Genomic DNA, 18,935 nt, shown 5'->3' with positions numbered 1-18,935 from the left:
GATCGTCTTTCATTGGTACATCAATGTGGTGATGGTCGTAGTCTGATCGTTGTGAACCACATGTGTCCGATGTGGCTCCTAAGGCAAGGATGATTATGGTATGCATTAGTGCGGAGCATGGAGAATGTTAGAACTTTTATTTTCATCAATAATATGTTGCTTCATATCATAAGATTGATCATCGTACTACTGCTCTGTGTTACCGTACGATAACAATGAATACGATGAGCTTTGCTCAGTGTCTATGTCGTGTAGGCTATGTCGCTTTTGCTTAAAATCATCCACTGCCTTCCCTTTTCCCTTCCGTATATAAACTTGACCAGTATTTTGTCGAGCTTCATGATCTGAATCATGGGTGGCATGTGTAAAATACTGCTTCTCAGTCCATGCACCATCTATAAATTATGTAGACTGGACTATTGACTTCTTGGTGTCACCACCATCATCGGTCAAGGCACTATTGTTCATGTTGCTATCATGTCTCTAGATCAAGTTGGTTGTTGAATGTAATTGAAAAAGTGTCTCGTCGGCCGATTCGATTCTTTTCAACGGTGCGACTGATGTTATTGTCATCCCCTTTGCCTTTGCCTTTTCACGCTAGGCAGATGACTGTGATGATTTGGTATCTCTAGCTCCTCGAGCAGTTTGATTTGATATTGTTCGGCTCCTTCTGCCACATTCTAATCGAGAGGGATCTTCCTCCTGCTAGCGATGTGTTTTTTTCTCTTATATTGCCTTGGTGATAAAACGTGAAGGACGTGAAGGGGGCATATGGCTGTAAGTTTTACTTGTTTAAGCTAATTGTTTGATGAGAAAAACTTTTGGAACTATATAATGTTAACCAACAACAGGATTTTCTTTTGAGAATCATCAGTAGTGTTTTCTTTGTTGTGCAACTTTTCTTCTGTCTAAAAGAGTGTCTAGAGCTCCATCGATGCAAATTCTTGCTTTGCTGGGAAAATCTACTCGTGAACATGGTTAATTGTTTTTCTCGATAGGCGCTTAAACCTTTTTTTTCCTTTGACAACACCCTTTTTTTTTTTCCTATCATGCGTCAATCACATAAGATATGTGGCATGTCTTCATATAGTTAGGTCTATATTTTCCTCTTGTTTCAGTTATGATTGTCCGTGCCTGATGATTTTCTCCCTGACTGTACAAGAGAAACATGTTGTGTATTAGTCCAATGCAAAGTCTTTTACTTCATTCTACTGCTACCTTTTTTCAATCTTTTGAATTTTCAGCTGCAATGTTTATGGTGCAAATTATTAATGAAGTGTAGCTTATTTCTTTGCTCAACAGGCCTGTATCTGGTGTATATATGTTTCTAGTTACCACAGTGATGTCATAATCAACACACTGTTTAAGATTTAGGAACAATATTTTGTGGCATTTTCTACTGATTGTATCAACTGGCGTAACCCTATGTGTTCGTAGGATCAATCCTTTGTTTAGGGCCTTTAGGCCCACATGGTATTGGGACCAAGTTGCTTCATATCAAACAAACTACCTTCAATATCAGCTTCTGCCTTTTAACTTTTAAGAATATGCTTAATATCTTAATCTGATGCCAATTATCTGCCATCTTATTTTATCACGGAGAACATAAAATGCAGGTAAAAATTAGTGTGATGGCAGCACCCAACTGTTAACTGATTCATATATCTCCACTATCTTCAACTTTTTTTTATCATTAAAAGCAGTAGATGCAGTGGCAAGGAAACTTGAAGCTGTATAATAACTTAGCATCTTATTGACTAAATGTCAACCTCCTCAATTCCATTATTTCTTGGAGTTAAATACAACATCCTATATGTTTGGATGCATCAACAAGGAAACCCACTCATCATCACACATGAAAGGATGTAACTCCTCACTTTTTTCTAAAACATTACTACAGATTTTGGTATAATTGAAGTAGCTTGAGGAGGCAGTAGCACTGAAGCTATCATGGAAGCTACCACTACTTGTATAAAAACCATCAGCTGCCTGAGGGAAAACTGAATTTTGCATGTTCTCCTCGGAACAAACACTTTTTGCAGCCTGAGGAGCTGGGTCATTTCCACTGAAATCTGAGGTGTCATAATCAAACATAGCACTTGGTAGTACAGAATATGCAGAATTATTCATTCCACTAGCAGGAACTTCATCAGCAAAAAGAGATCTGGTGCATCGTATGGCCTTGGTCCGGATCACATTAACTTCCACACCTTTTTGTTTATCTGCAACTGCTTTAACTATTTGTACTTCTCTATTCTTTGATGCAGGACTTGGGCTGCTGTGCAAGCCCTTTTTTCTGAGGTAGGTATTCCAGTAGTTCTTTATTTCATTGTCTGTTCGCCCTGGTAATCTTCCTGCTATCAAGGACCATCTGCTTCAAGGAAAAATATAATGTATCTGATAAGGATTGCGTTTGTTGACTTATAAAACTGAATAAATTATTGCTTTCAATGGAAATTCTTTTCACAAAATTCCTTTCAATGTTGTGAGGATCACTATCATTTGGCATGTATTCTCTGGCCTAGGAGATTATGCTGTTTATGATTACATTATGAATTAATATATAGTGACCTTATTTTAAACCTCACGTTGTGCTTCTCACTGTGTCACTATATTCAATGGATTCTGGACTTTATAAGAGAATACAATAATATGCATATGAATTGTGTGCTGTGCCATACTATACTTCTGGTTTTGTAGGGCTGATATAGAAATGATAAAGTGGGATTTTGGCTATTTTTGATGTTTATTGCTTTACATCGATAACACTCATCTCCTTGTCATTATATTTGACCATTTTGCTACTTCACTAAATTTGTTCATATATTCTCCAAAATTTTCCTCTGCACTCAAGTGTCAACATTTTTTGTCCTGCAAGATATATGCCAAGCAGTATGATATCATTATGTGCAACCCAAATTATGTGCTTGTGATTTGTGTTCTTTCTACCCTTGTAAGAAGAAGAAAGCATTGAGACCTTAATTTTACCTATTTCCAAGTAGATTATGAAGCCTGATGATAAGGTCCTCCTCTTCCTGGGTAATATTCCCCTTCTTGATATCTGGTCTAAGATAATTCAGCCACCTCAACCTGCAACTCTTACCACATCTGTTCAATCCTGCAATATCAAAACCAGTGTTGTCACTTTCATTATCTTTTCACATCAATATGTTGATTGAGGTCAAATGATTTTTGACATTTGCTCTTAGATTTACTATGTGTCTTGGCAAATGTGACGTTGCCTTCTCAATTCCAGCAACTAAGGGAAAATTGGAGATGGTCAGAAATTATTCCAATGTACGAACATGTCATTAAACATATTTCTCAATTTTGGCAACTTAACATGAATATTAAACAATGCTTCAGGTTGATCCAGACGAGTCTCTATTAATTGATTGGACAGCATACAAGAAATTTACAGCAAATAAGTGAAAGAAGAAGTTACAGTTTTTAGCATTGACTGCTTTAGGTTGCTGGATTGGGAAGACTGATCGTTTGCATGAGGTTTCCAAGAGATTGGATGACTGTAAACGGGACACAAGACATAATCTGAAGCTTCAAAGATCTGCTTCAGTATCTGTTACTCTTATTTTTCTCTGTAATCTGAAACTAAGATTTGTCATCCAAATCCTACATGTAACATGCATGGACATGCTTCAAGGAAATAGTATCTCCATTTTGTGCTTCTCACTCACAGCTGTTATTAAATTGTTGGGCTTAGAATTGCAGAATCAAATACTCTTACCGGCATTGGCAGGCAGGCTTCTCCATCTCCCAAGGCCATGGGCCAAGATGTAGTCTGAGAGAAGCTTGTCTTCTTCGCTTGTCCAAGCTCCCCTGTTCAGACCTTCCTTAGGACAACAGGAAGCCTTTCTCATTCTTCTCTTTCTTCCAGTGTAACTCCTGTGGGTGAACTGAGCCAAAACAATGAAGTTTAAATACTTTGAGCTTTCAGGACGATATTCTTGCAGCATTAAATGCAGACTGCAAGACAGCTTTAATGGCCCCGCATTGTCTTAAGGTGAATAAACCGTGTCATATCACTTTATAAATTTTCTTGTCAACTCTTTCTACACAATAGCAAAAGAATCTAAACGTTCCTACTCTGATACAGGTCAAGAAGAAAAATCTTTCTGCAAGCAGTTGGAGCTGGTCTTCCAAACGAACAGGTCTCTCCATCAGCTTCATCTATGTCCAGTACCTACCTATTTAACTTCCTTGGATGGCAACTCAACAACCTTGGGAGAGTCCCTGAAAAGTAGAAGATTTAAGATGGGAGTTGGTTGCCTTCTCTTTTGCATGCTCTTTAGGGTATGTAGTTTGCAAAGTTGACACAGGGGATGCTACTAATTTGGGAGTGCCCTTTCACAACAAGCCACCAACTTGCACATTCTTATCGTCAGAAGACCTCACTCAGAAAATAAAAAAGGGAACCAAATTTTTGTTAGTCATTCAATTAGGTGGCTTGTGATGGTCATAATGGCAATGGCACTCAAAGTTCTGGCCTGTAGAATATAGAGGTAACCGTTTTTTTCTGTTTCTTTTGCCTTGTTTCCATAAGAACTCTCTTACTAACCAGTTCTGTAAATGAAAAAATTGTGACAGGAAGATTGTTGCATCTTTGTCAAGAACGGTTCAATTCATTCTTATCCTTGCAACTGGAAATGTTATTGTTCTCACTCTTGTCAAGAAGTTGATGACAATTTACTTGTATCCTGGAATGAAAGTATATTTGGGTCATGGAGGCCAATTTATATAGACCTTTCAACTGCTTTGAACGTATAAACAATCAAACTAATTTCCATTAGTTCTCAATAAATGCTTGCACATTTTTGGGATTAGAATCGATGTGTTCTAATTCTCAACTGTGGATTTTCATTCATAATATTTGACTTCAATACATCATGAAGGTTATGCTTCTGAGAACATTACTATTTCCATGTACATCGATCAAACTTATGTGATTAATATCTGAGTCACAGGTAAAATTTCAAAGGATAAAATTATTTACAAAAACCTTGTGCACTGAATTATCTTTTTACGATAATACCATACTGTCAATAGAGTTAATGCGAATGTGATAGCCAATAGAACAAACACTACTTCACCTTGCAGTTGATGTTGTTGATGGAATTCACATACAATAGTAACATATCAAATCAAAGCACATAGAGAGAGAGAGAGAGAGAGACGATAATTTATTAATTCATCATTTTATCATATTTGATCGATCCAATTTTATTATTCCTGAGGTTCAGTAATACATAATGCTTTTGTTTTTAAAAATATATGTCAAATTAAAATGGTAATATCATAATATCGATCCTTATGTCGATTTAGATGATATCCTTAAGAGATAAGATAACTAATATATTAAATAGTACAAAACTATATATTTATGTACTTACTAGTATGAAACTATGTATATTAAGTAGTATATTGCGTATGTAGCGAGAGATAAATTTCTTTTAAAAAAATTATAACATTGAATGACGTGCGTAGCGCTTATATTTGGATTCAAAAATGAAAATATATCATTGATAAAACAATGCACTAACTAAACAAAATGTTATATATATATATATGTATATATATATATATATATATATATATATATATATATATATATATATATATATATATATATATATATATATATATATATTAGTACATAAGAAAAAGATCAAATAAACATAAACCATAGATCCATTGATCGGACGGTTGAGAGGACTCCAAGCCAGTGTCTTATCCTCCCACGTGCACGACTTTTGACGACACCGTTTCCGCAGTGTTCCTATCACCCATCAAGTGATCTGGACCGTCCAATTCAGGGTTTTCGTCCGCCTGTTCTGGCTCCTCCCCACCAGCTTATAGTAGAGCGCGAAACCCTTCGCGAGCCCGTCTACGGCGGAGCGGAAGGCCAAAGCTCGTCGGATCCCGGTGAGATCTGTCGACGCCTCTCCGTCTTTGCTTGTATTATTTATGCATCTTTGATCCCGTTCTGGTTAGAGATCATGTTTTCTACGATTAGCACCTTACCTTTGGGGATGTTGGGATTCCATTATGTAATTCTGGTTCATGATCTCGTATGGTGTAACGTTGGATGATTTGGTCGTGTGTGTGGGTAACAGTTCAGCAATTGGGGTATGTTATCACGGTTATCGGGATTCTTCTCAGTTTTTCGATGGATTTGATGTCATTCTTCGAGACCTTTGTCTGAGAGGAATAGCTCCGAAGTTGTTTTTCCGATTCCGATGGTGTTTCAAGGATAAGAGAGAGATAGGATGGTTAGGAAGAAAGTAAGACACCAAAAAGTTTGTGTTGGAATAGTGTGTTGAAAGGATGGTGTTTCAAGGATAAGAGAGAGATAGGATGGTTAGGACGATAGAAAGACACCAAAAAGTTTGTGTGGGGACACCATGCGGATTATGACTTAGGAATATGTTCGATCTGTCATTCTTTATGTTTTATTCTGGTTCAAGTATTCAGGATTATGGTGTCACTATCCGTAAGTTGTGATCTTTGGAACTCGTATGGAAGTGAACGTTTATCTGGCAAGACTGATTTACTACTCGCAACTGGAAAATTGAACCAAAGATTTTATTCTTCTGATGGCTGATCATCAGAGGCACATTTGAGTCCTTGTTGCATAACTTTTCTACCTTAATCTTACTCATTATTCATCTGCTTCTTTTCTTGAATGACAATTTGGAGTAAGGATGCTAGGCTTGAAATAATGCATATTGTCTTTGCCTCTAGTCCACAAATTAAGAATTTACTTTTTTGTTGTGTGATTCTTGTTCTCTTTAGAATCATGAATTATGTGAGTTGCCTGTACATATATTTTGTCCCTTAGTGCTTTAAAAAATATATATATATTTTTTTATATTCGTACAAGCTTGTCATGCGGTTCAGTGACCTTTTACAATATTTATATAATTTTTGCCTGAACTATTTTGGTTTTCAGGTGATAAACCATGGTTAAGCATAACAATGTCGTGCCAAATGGGCACTTCAAGAAGCACTGGCAGAATTATGTTAAGACATGGTTCAACCAACCTGCTCGCAAAACTAGAAGACGCATCGGTAAATATCTTCTCTTCAGTGCACTGGTCTTTAGCTACTTGTTATTTGCTGATAGTTCCCCATTGATGTAGATCAATGTAATATCAATATGAGCCTTAGATGCCTTTCTTTTTAGTAACTTTATTCTTGATTCTGCTTCTTTTCCATGGAAGTAGAAAGCTTTTTCATATATTACAACTTGTTTTTTCTCTTGCTGATGATATATGCTATTGTTTGGATGTAACAGCAAGACAGAAGAAAGCCGTGAAGATATTCCCCCGTCCAACTGCTGGACCCCTGCGTCCTATTGTTCAATGCCAAACACTCAAGTATAACATGAAATCAAGATCTGGGAGGGGTTTTACTCTTGAGGAGCTCAAGGTGAAAATCTGCCATTCTTAATAAATGTCTTAGATGTATGTCTTGTGGTCTTGTATGCTAATGTGTACTTGGTAATTGAGATTTGTTATTTTTCTTGCCAATTCATTCATCTAGCTCCATCAAAGTGCCATTATAGGTTGCACATATTTGAGAAAGTGTTATATTTTGAATGAGAAAAGATGCAAAGAGGATAATCTTTAGTTTTAAAATATCTCATGGTGCTTTACTACTCAAGTTGTTTTGAGTGTTGTCATCGACTTTGATATTTCAATGCCAATAGCTAATCACATATAAAAGCATTGGAGAAGAATTTTGCTCATATGAGCAAAATCAACTATTCCTTCTTGACAAAATTGGTTTAGGGGTCATTTGATTAAGAAATAAAGTGTAGAATAAGGATTTCACCTGTAATAGATTACTAAATGACCTCATTTGGTAGGACCATAATCTTCCAAAGATAAGAAATACCAAACAACCATTAGAGCAGCCTAATTGAATTGGCACCATTGACAAATGCAAACATTTATTTTTTTTATTTTTAATATATTCTCAACTCAAACAATAATGATATTAGTAATTACCTTTAGTAGAATGATCTACTTATTCTCTTGATATGTACTGTTAAATCAAACAAGATATTTTTTTAGGGTTAATTCTTCTAGCCTTGAGTTATTTAAGTGAGGTACTTTAGGTTGACTCAGAGGGCTATATTGTCACTTTTGGACCTTTCAGTTTTAAATTAATATCCAATGGCTAGTCCCTTCTTTTGTTCTGAATGCCAACATGGATAGAAATTGTATTTTATGAATCCTTATCCAACCTGAAAAATCATACTTGTCTTGCTTGCTTTAAGTATATATTATAGTGTTATATTATAACATGTTAAAATAATTTTTTCTTTTGAAAAATGATAATTGAGTATTAAGATATTTTTATGATTATTTTTTTTGGTGAAAACTTTACATCCTTCAAGATCACTCAATCAATGCAATTGGATGAATATATTTGATTGCAAATGTAATTTAGAGTTAATATCAATGTTGAGGTTTCTCATGTATAAGTATGAGTTTTTATCTTTTATCCAATGATTTAAAAAGCACTAGGCGTCAAAAGATGTCAATGTCTCAAAATGCCTGAGGCGCTAGGTGCTCGCTCGAGCGAAGCGAGACGTTCTGAAATATTAAAATATAAAAAATATATAATATAACTGATAAATATGATTATATTAATAAAATATAATATTAAAATAAAAAGATCTAAAGCACCAAGTCATATTATTTATCTTCTAATAACAAAGATGTCAAGACTTAAAACAATGGTTTACTATCAAATTCAATCATCATCATATTGAACATCGTCATTTTCAAACATATCATCATCTTTCTCTTCCTCTTGTCCATCCTCATCAAAATAGGTTTTCTCCTCTTCAACAATAGTAAGAGATAAACTTGAGGCTTTTGCAGACATTTTTGCTTTCGTCATCTGTCTTGTATATGTCTGAGATTTTCCAACACCTAAGGCTCTTGTCACATCTTCATCAAAATAGGTTTTCTCCTCTTCAACAATAGTAAGAGATAAACTTGAGGCTTTTGCAGACATTTTTGCTTTCGTCATCTGTCTTGTATATGTCTGAGATTTTCCAACACCTAAGGCTCTTGTCACATCTTCCCATGTCAAATAGTCATCTTCAAACATAAGCTCATATTCGGCATCTTGCAAGTTCACATCTATTTCTCTCACCAACCACACATTTGAATTATCAATATCTTGTAATAAGATTGGATCAATGTTATTTCGTAAATTATAACGAGCCTTCAATGCGTGATTATACTTTATATAAATCAGATCATGTAATCGTTAATGTTCTAATTGTTTTCTTCTCTTTGTGTGAATATGTCATGCAATATAATTTAAAAATATATTAATACATCTATCTAAAAAAAGATTAATTGAATCTAGCTACTGTTGGTTCAATCTAATAATGAATAGATTAATAGATTAAAAGAATATATCTATCTAAGAATAGATTAATAGTATGTAGCTTAGTTGGTTCAATTGAACCAACTAGCTAGTGTTCAATCGAACTGGACTTAAAAGTCCGGTTGATTGAAGCACATCACTTGGTCGAGGCTTGAGGCACTTGGGCCTCGCCTCGCCTCGCCTCACCTCACCCGCAGTGCTTAGGTGAGAGCTTGAACGCCTATTTAAACCCCTGCTTTTATCTTGTTGGTTCTTGTGCAAATCCTCAAATTGAGAATTGTTAAGGATCATTGATGCTCTGTCACGTGAATTTGATTCTTGAACAATTGTTTCCATATTCAGCATAGTATTACTTTCTTCTACGAGTCAGTCTTACCAATTAGTGTATGTGTCAGCACACCAAAAGATCCATCTCCATGTGATAAGATATAGGCTTCTGTTCCAGATTATAATAGATTCTAAAGTAATCCATTTAAACAAATTTTGCACCTTAGATCTTATGGATCAATGTCTACTCAAGCGTGGCCGATGCATAGTTAGTATCAGCTTTTGTACTGAATAATGATGGTTCCTGGTACAATTACAGGCAGCTGGTATTCCAAAGAAACTTGCTCCGACAATTGGCATTGCAGTGGACCATAGACGAAAGAATCGTTCTCTTGAGGGTCTCCAAGCTAACGTGCAGAGGCTGAAGACATACAAAGCTAAGCTGGTCATCTTCCCAAGGCGGGCTCGGAAATTAAAGGCAAGCTAATTAAGATTATATCTTAAGAGCTATTAATAGTTGTTCGTCGATCATATATTTAATTTCTCATTCTTTGGCATATCTTGCTCTCTCAGGCTGGAGATTCTGCTCCGGAAGAACTTGCAACGGCTACCCAGGTCCAAGGCCAATACATGCCCATTGTCCATGAGAAGCCCTCGATTGAGCTTGTGAAGGTGACAGACGAGATGAGATCATTCAAGGCCTACGCGAAGCTTCGTGTTGAGCGGATGAACCAGTGCCAGGTTGGTGCGAGGATGAAGAAGGCTGCAGAGGCTGAGAAGGAAGAGAAGAAGTAACCCATTGTTGTGATGGTCATTGTTCTGTCCTCTTCTGTTTTAGGCACTTCCATGAGATGCTAATAGTTTGGCCACTTTCATTTGAGTTTTCAAGTGATTCGTCTCTTGTTTTTTGTTCTGTGACAATGCAATCTTAGGTATTACCCTATTGGTTATTGATGTTATATCGAGTCACAATATTATTATCTTTTGTAGAAGATGCTGATTTAGCTAAAGAACTTTTGCTTGACTACCACGACAAGTGTAGGTGATCAGCGTTGGTGAACGTTCAAATCTATTTGAGATATCATATGTTGTGGTTGAGTCAGGAAACCTTTGAATTTTTTTGTCAGGTTACCTGCAATAATAACTTGCATGCTTGGTGGAACAGTTCTGCTGTATCTGGAAGTAGCATAGAGTCATTTACCTCTTAGAGCAAGATGAATAAAGTTATTTCCGTGTATGTTCGTTTTTTTTGTTTTATTTATATTTTATATAATATGTAGAGGGTTTGCTTTTGATTGTTGTTTCATGTTCATAGGTTGTGTAATCGTCACCTAGAGGTAATTCCATATTTAGGAGTCTTTTAGTTTTATAAAATGGTACAAAATAGGTGTCTTTTAGTTTCGTGAAATGGTATAAAGTGTTGGTTAGCACAGCACCTAGGAGCTACCTAAGTGGCATATAATTGGATGGATCTTTAGAGTAATGTCTAGGGTTTTCTACCTTGTTCTTGTGGGGATTTTTTGTCGCAACGAATCATTTATTAAGTATTTATTGAAATGAATGCTCGTGAATCTAAGAGGTTTCGAAAATGTTTACTCTTTGCGGACGGATGTATAAAATGTAAAGTTGTGATTAAAAGACCTTGACACAAGGTAAGAGGACGTGAAGACGAGTACTCATGATGAATATGTCATAGTGTTATTATTCGAGTTGTCGCGAAGGAAGCGGTGCACAATGAAGAATATGATTAGGGTAGAGGAAAATGATCCAAATAATGACGCACCAATTTTAATAAAGTCAGTGGACTTCGAAAGCTGATAGGCAACGGATTATCCTAGAGCTGTGCTTTGTTTGGGTGTGACCTAAGAGTGGATGGACGAAGGTCAATTGCCAAAAAAATGAACAAAATTGGATATGTCCGAGGCCCTACGATGTGCTAATAAAGGCCACATATAGAGAGATCGTAGCCCAAGTTCATTTCACAAAGATCAAAATGGTATGAAGATGTCACTAGGAGGCACCATGGTGCAACAGATCATGATGAATAGTTCGAGACAATAAGACACACATGAGATAATTCTCGCGAGGGACTAGATCATACAAAGGTATGATCCAAAGCTACTGAGAGCTCTACTTTGGTAAACGAAATGACGATAAGAATGGTTATGGATTCAAGGAGTGAATGTCATAATATCGTAGAGGCGAGTTTATCGTACGCCCATCGAATTTTGCATTGGATGTAAGCTTTAGTCATCAACATATAAGGGCTATATATAAACCATCGAGGAAGAATTCAAGTGCAAGTACCAGTGAGTCCCATGAAGGGGGCTTAATCATACATAGGTATGATTAGAGCATTTGGAGAGCTAGACTACTTTAGAGCTCATATTTACTTAAGGGAGTCCGATAAGTCAAAGGATATGGCCGAGTAAGTGATCGTTGTAACCAAAGAAGTAAAAGAGAAAAGAATCAACACAAGCCCTATAACATGATGATAAAGAACATGTATGAGAGTTATAGTCTGTCTTTCCATCGACCAAAGAGAACTATTCGGAGAGTACAGATGTGTTGAAGCAAGTGGTCGAAAGGGACAAGGAAGCTGATAAATCCAAAGGGACTTAGCTACCCAATATTAAGTTGAGATTAGAATGGAGGTGGACTCGGAGAAGTGTCGTAGAGACAGACCTATCGATAGCGAAGAAAGGGAGATAGATGTGAGGCGACGAATAGTAGGGCCATGGGCATAGCAATGTCATAATACCATAGAGGTGAGACTTCCGTGGAGTCCTCGATCCCTTGCTCTCATGGAGGGAGAGCATTTAGTCATGAAAGGGGTCGAGGAGGTGGAGAATGTAGATGCAAATTCTAAATACGAAACCAAGGCCGAGGGGTAGAGACTAGGAAACTTTATCAGATAGATGTCAACGGGCTTCTCATTAAGATAGTCGAAAGTGGGCAACTTTGGGTTGATGTAGGAGTGCTCGACTAAGGAATGAAGTAAGCAATACGTGGTGGTATACTTTTTCTACTGAAAGAAGTAGGTAATAGAAATAATGGAGAATACAGTGCAATCCCATAGGTGAACAAAATTATTGGAGACTTGCTCCACATCATAGCAAAACGTTGTTCTCTTTGGGCAGAACTTCTTGTATTCCAGAAGTTTAATAGCAATGAGAAGGCAAATCGTAGTAGCTAACTCAACGCAAGGAGTGCAAACACTTTGAGTATTTCAGAAGTGTGAGCAAAGAATAAGTGAAGACTAGCAACCGGCTCGATGCATAGAGTATAACCCTTTAGGAGGTGGGCAAAGTCAATTAACCTTTGCCTTCTCAACCATTAAGAGAATGGGTGAAATTAAGTACTCCAGTTCTCTTATTTATCCAACAGAGGAGTTATACACATGTTCAAATACCATTCAAAAAAAGTGGAAGACAACAATTGTCAAATCCTCACCAATAGTGATTGGTGCTATCAAGAGTAGACTACTCATTTCTTAACAGAATATCAATCAAAATCGAAAGTGATGTGTAAATTTTACGGAGAAAAGACCTCAAAAACTTTAAAATTTATAAGACGATATTCATTAAAACTCCAATAAATATCCACCTAGCTCAAGTGGTGTGAGACATTTGAGAGATTAACACATAATAAAAAAGGTCTTTTCCTGAAAGATCCATAGGAACCAACAAGGATCAGTACAACTCGATCAATCCCACCTTAGAGTTAGAGTCATTAGCGAGTTAAAGTAGTATGATGAATCAAAGTTCGACTACTCAACAACAGCAACATAGAGCAGTTAGGAGCCTAGTGGTGCATTGTAACTAAAGCAGAAGATTGAAGACTCAGCAAAGACGAAGAGATGTTGCATCCGCAAAGGCTTCGACGAGGACGTTGAAGGAATAAATGGAGGAGAATGTCACAGACAAAGCTGTAAATAGGGTATTCGATATAATGCTCATGTATGTCTTTATCTTTCAGTTTTGTTCATGCTTTGCACAAAATGTAAAGGACTTGCAGTAGGCTTGGTAGTCCCATTTTGATTAGCTTTTATCGTCGTTTCAAGCTTATAATCATAGGTTATGTGTAGTCATTGTGTAGAGACAAAACTGTCTAAAAACAAATAATCTAAGCAACCATTTTAGGGATTTTTTAGCTCCATAGAGTGGTGCGGAGTGTCAATTAGCATATCACCTAAGAACTACCTGGGTGACACATGATTAGATGAGCCTTTGCTATCTTGTTCTGTAATAGTGTCATATGAGCACTTGTGAAGCCTTTTGATCATGACGGACCATCTTGGATCCTTTGTCACACAATCATTCAAAGCTTGCAAAGTCTATGTTTGTAATTTGCATTATCTATCAAATGTTTACTGAAATGACTTTTTATAGATCTCAAATTAAATATTTTCTTTAACCCGTCTTTTCTTTTGTTGGTCGTTAAAGGACCATAAGAGATTTCAAATATCCTAACCCTTTACGGACAAACATATAGTAGTGTCACCCGACTTAAGCAAAACCAGCTAAATCTATAATAGATCAATATTAGCAATATGTACCAATCTAATGAAGGACTAATATAGATAATACATTGATATATTTTCATATATCATGTGTTAATACACTCGATATAATTCGATAAGTATTTTACCGACCACTTATCAATACACCAATATGGACTTATAAAAATGAATCATGTCTAAAACTCCAAAGTGGTTGATGCTACAAATTCCATGGGCACATACCTGACCAACTCAAGACGATTGATTCCTCGTCGACAATAAGAGAACTTTGGATTGCAGTAATGTGCAAAACGTAAAAATGAAATACCATCAAAATACTTGATGCACTAATAAGTGCACACTAATTCATCCCTGAAGCACAAAACCGATGACAACATGATTTCGTATCACTAAACCTACTATCATAAAACTTGACGCACTAATTAGCGCACACCGATTCATCCCTGAAGCACAACACCAGTGACAAAATGACTTCATATCACCAAACCATCATCAAGTATGCTATTACAAAACAAATGCAGCTCACAGGACCTTGATTCATTCCATTGAATCCAACACCCAATATATCCACATCTTGGTTCATGCCACTAAGGTACCAGTTCCTACAAACTTCGTATGTGCCACCGGCATCATCCATATTCCCCGAGAGATTTGGAGTTGGTCCACACACACCTTGCTGTGTGCACTTCATCTTCTCCATAGTTGCATTTGCCACAAGATCCAGGCGATGTTACATGGTTACCTTCCACCAATGTGCAGAAGAAAGACACCATGGAGCTGAGTTATTCAAAGACAACCAACCATATCAAACCAACATCTAGAATCAACCACAATCATATAGCACTGATGGAACCACAGCCTACCCCCAGTTCCCAACAATCACTAGAAATGAAAACCCAAACATATCTAGACACAAGCCTCTATAGCATAAACAAACTGGGAATTTGAAGTCATAGAACGCAAGTAAAACAACAATCATGGGTTGGCCATTGGCTGACTTCCTTATCCATCAGTCTGCAGTTTGTGGTTATGACACACTAAGACGACGTTACACTAGATCAAAAGCAAGGATAGTGTCCTTGGCTAAGACAAAAAGTAGCAGCTTAAAATATATCAAGACCCATTTCCTCGTCACTTCATGGTGAACATAGTCCAGAAAGATCTCTTTAAAAAACCCAGACTAGCCAGTATATGCACAGAACAAGCGCTGAAGTAGTCAACTTTGGATTTGATACGAGTAGCAAAGCTGGTATCAGAGCATATGTAGTCTTTATAGAAAGCTCCATAGTCTTTACCTTCAAGCTTTCATTCACCAACCCGCTTTTTCGTGACATAGTATGGGTTACCTCCAGTGGACTGAAAGCAATTACCTTTGAACACTCATTCTCCTTTCCCTTCAAACAACTAGGTGCTTCAACTCCAATCACATCAGATACGTTCTGCAATAACATTTCAGTAGTCTAATATATTATAGAGAGGAGACATCACAGAACAGCAAAATATAGAAGAAACAACCTTGGCACATATGAAAATAATAGCCAAGGAGAGGAGTAACATACATTATGCTGCAAATGTGTGTTGTCTGCTTGAATATTTGTTTCTCCACCATGTGCTTTCACATGAAATGAGCGAGCTAAGAACTGTGCACTTCCATGTAATGGACTAAAAGTGCCATTTTGCAAAATTCTTTCAGAACTAATCTGCATAAAAATCAGTAACAGAAAACATTCAAATTAGTATTACCAAAAAATTATTGGTGTCTCAAAATACAGTCCAGAATGAAACAATTCGACAAGGCATTAGGGAAGTTAGAAGAAAGATGTATTATAGATCAAATCATCAAAATAAAAAACAGGAAATAAAGAGAAAGGGCGAAAAGATATCATGATGTATAAAATATTTAAATTTTATATTACATTATGAATTCCTGTGAAAGCAGGACTTGGTACAATGATAAAGTTGCTCCCTTGCGACCTGGGAGACCAAAGTTTGAGTTACGGAAATAACCACTTTTAATATTTAAAGATAAGACTACATATATTGACCCTCACCAAACCTTGTATTGGTGAGAGTCTCATACACTGATATGGCCTTTTCAATTATAAGTTCCTCCATCACAGTAACAATTTAATGTTCCTCGGGTAATCACCCAGCTGTCGCTTCTTCATTTGTCTATTTCTGAGTTCCCTTTTAGCCCTCTCACATCATTTGTCATTCTCCATCACTATCTTCATCAGAGTTTGCAACAAACTATTTCATCCACAATCCTTTGCAGCTGCTGATTTTTGGACTTCCATCGCATAATTTTGTTTGTGGGCTCAATTGTCCAAATTATCTGTGATAATGACATTGGTCCCTGTAGCAAAGCTGTCACATCTACCTGACAATCCTTGAGACCATGAAAATATTCTATAATAACTCCTAGATTGAATGGAACTATAATATAAATAAAAAATATGTGTGGCTTTATGCTGTTCAACAAATGAATAATATGATGTTTTTTAGGTTTCTTGTGGAAGCACATAATTTGCCAATCTTAACTTGGCTGGGCATTTGGGGCCAACTTTCTTAGATCATAGACATCAGGTTGGCAGTTGATCATAGTTTTCTTTGTCAAAAGATCCAACTAAATCTGGCATTGCTCTATTTCAAGGCAAACAGAGGTTTGTAGCCACTTACAACCTTGATATACAACTTGATGTTTCTTTCAACCATCTCCAAATCAGTTCATATAACCTTCTTATACTACTTGATAATTTTGCAAGTATGCAAAGTTAAGAGCAGTGTGTACAAGAACCGTAAACTACAAATCTCCTACTATATGGGTTCAGCTATATGGAATTTATCCTATCAATAAGTTCTGTTTAGGGAAATATAACTTCAAATAAAGATAAAGAAATCTCTCTGACTGTTTCTCATAAAGCTTTCTTAGGTCGCTCAATGCCTCTCCTGAAACCAATAACTCTAATAAGCTCACCCCATCAACTAGCAAAATTACAGACTTCCTCTTTATATGCTGATATCATCTTAAATTCGTTTTCCTCGACTTATCTTCTAACAAAGCTACATAAATATAGACATTTCTTGCATTACCTTTTCTAATAATCCCACACATCCATCTTAAACATTTTTATCTAAGCAGCACTAACATTAGCTACGTATGGCTTCCTGGTTGCCAGATACTTTGATCCAGACCTTTCTACTGATGCATTTACCATTATTCTTTGAGTGAGCTACCCATATTAAAAGTGAACAAAAGTTGAGATCCTTAGTGCTTTTTCGGCAATTTTGGATGTTCAATCGCTTATTAGTGGGACAAACTTGGGCCATCAGATCGTTTATATCTACAGAATACACCTATTTCAAACATTAATGAAAACTTAAAGCACCATGATTTTTGTATAGTCTCTCAGCACAAAATTTATAAGAGTTTGTAGCTGCTCTGCAAACTGGAGTCCAGGAGGTCATCCTGAGCCCCCATTTACTCCCACGTCTCATGGCCATCCATGGCCTTCACGCAAGAAACAAACAAATCCCTCCACTTCAAGCTACGATGACTACATATATGCACCAAAAAAGACAATCTTTCTAGCACTGAGAGGCAAATCGAGAAGATGCTTCAAAAGACCAATTAAAATTTCAGCCTACTAATAGATTGAAAATCTCTCCGTCTTTTATCCTCCTTTTACTTCTACAAGACTCACACTACTGGAAGAAAAAGACCTATGGCAGGTTTTCCACATGAATCAGACTTCGTACACCAAAAACCAACGCCGAGAAACCAACATCCATAACTCAAAACTTAAGATCACTTAGACGAAAGAATCCAGACACGAGATCGACAAGACAAAGGACACAATAAGGAGGCCAAGAAGAAGGGTTAACCTTTCCAGAAACAAGGTGGCCGAAAACTGGGGCACGGGCGAGACAGGAAGCAACGGGGGACGAGCGATTGGCAATGGGGGCCGAGGCGGATCTGGGATCAGGGAGCGGATGGGAGGAGACGAGCGAGCCGACTGCTCGGAGGCAGTGAGCCAAGGCCACGGGATCGCTCGGGGCATAAGGATGGTGGAGTAGGCGGCAAGAGAGGGTTAGGTTCTTTGCTCGGCTCAGAAGGTGGGACGCCATCGCCACCGTCGCCAGTCGCCGCTCTCAGCGACGATCACCAGAGAGAGAGAGAGAGAGAAGAGGGGGTAACTTTTGGGCACTGTTACGATGTTGTGGAAGCTAGAACGGGTATGAACCGTGTAACGGTTTTCAGTTAGGTAAGTAACTACATCACGATTATACATTACGATTTTTAATATTCTGGTTTAAAAAAATTTATATTAAAATATCTATAGTTATAAAAGTTAAATATCTAATTCTATTTATCTTAACATAATTAATTTTATCGATAAAAGTATAAAAATAATGAAATAATAATAATTTCAATGTTTTAGTTTATAGTGGCAAACGACATTAGTGATAGCAGACGACAACGTCACTGGGACCATGGGTGGTTATTATGGACGAAGTGAGCTCCAACGTGAGGTGAGTATCGCTTTGCATCTATATTAACGTTGATGTAGATGTCGAGTGATCTTTTTACCGCTCAATAATTACATCAATATCGATATAATTACTAAGCAACCTTTTTGTTGCCCTACATCTGAGTCGACGCTAATGTAATTGCTATACGATATTTTCGTTGTTCTACATTTGAGTCAACATCAATATT

At 36.9% G+C, this 18,935-nt stretch overlaps 3 protein-coding genes across 3 annotated transcripts; 1 reads left to right on the top strand and 2 right to left on the bottom strand.

The window, feature by feature from the left end:
* Positions 1-1,809: 1,809 nt before the first annotated feature.
* On the bottom strand, positions 1,810-3,878 carry LOC135632575 (transcription factor MYB1-like). Its single transcript, XM_065141185.1, has 3 exons — positions 3,746-3,878; positions 2,989-3,118; positions 1,810-2,371 (listed from the first exon to the last, which is right to left on the bottom strand). Exons 1-3 carry the CDS (start codon positions 3,876-3,878, stop codon positions 1,810-1,812), a joined length of 825 nt encoding a protein of 274 aa, XP_064997257.1.
* Positions 3,879-5,802: 1,924 nt separating this feature from the next.
* On the top strand, positions 5,803-10,723 carry LOC135632924 (large ribosomal subunit protein eL13z-like). The gene is made up of 5 exons (XM_065141799.1): positions 5,803-5,940; positions 6,968-7,086; positions 7,313-7,446; positions 10,013-10,171; positions 10,267-10,723. Exons 2-5 carry the CDS (start codon positions 6,978-6,980, stop codon positions 10,486-10,488), a joined length of 624 nt encoding a protein of 207 aa, XP_064997871.1. The 5' UTR covers positions 5,803-5,940; positions 6,968-6,977; the 3' UTR covers positions 10,489-10,723.
* A 4,310-nt stretch (positions 10,724-15,033) lies between these two features.
* Positions 15,034-18,450, bottom strand: LOC135633288 (succinate dehydrogenase subunit 4, mitochondrial-like). Its single transcript, XM_065142591.1, has 3 exons — positions 18,101-18,450; positions 15,775-15,915; positions 15,034-15,654 (listed from the first exon to the last, which is right to left on the bottom strand). The coding sequence occupies exons 1-3, from the start codon at positions 18,341-18,343 to the stop codon at positions 15,382-15,384; spliced, it is 657 nt and encodes a 218-aa protein (XP_064998663.1). The 5' UTR covers positions 18,344-18,450; the 3' UTR covers positions 15,034-15,381.
* Between the last annotated feature and the right edge of the window lie 485 nt (positions 18,451-18,935).

Source organism: Musa acuminata, chromosome BXJ3-3 (genome assembly GCF_036884655.1).
Source record: "Musa acuminata AAA Group cultivar baxijiao chromosome BXJ3-3, Cavendish_Baxijiao_AAA, whole genome shotgun sequence".
Taxonomy (NCBI): domain Eukaryota; kingdom Viridiplantae; phylum Streptophyta; class Magnoliopsida; order Zingiberales; family Musaceae; genus Musa; species Musa acuminata.
This window is presented reverse-complemented; position numbering and strand designations above follow the sequence as displayed.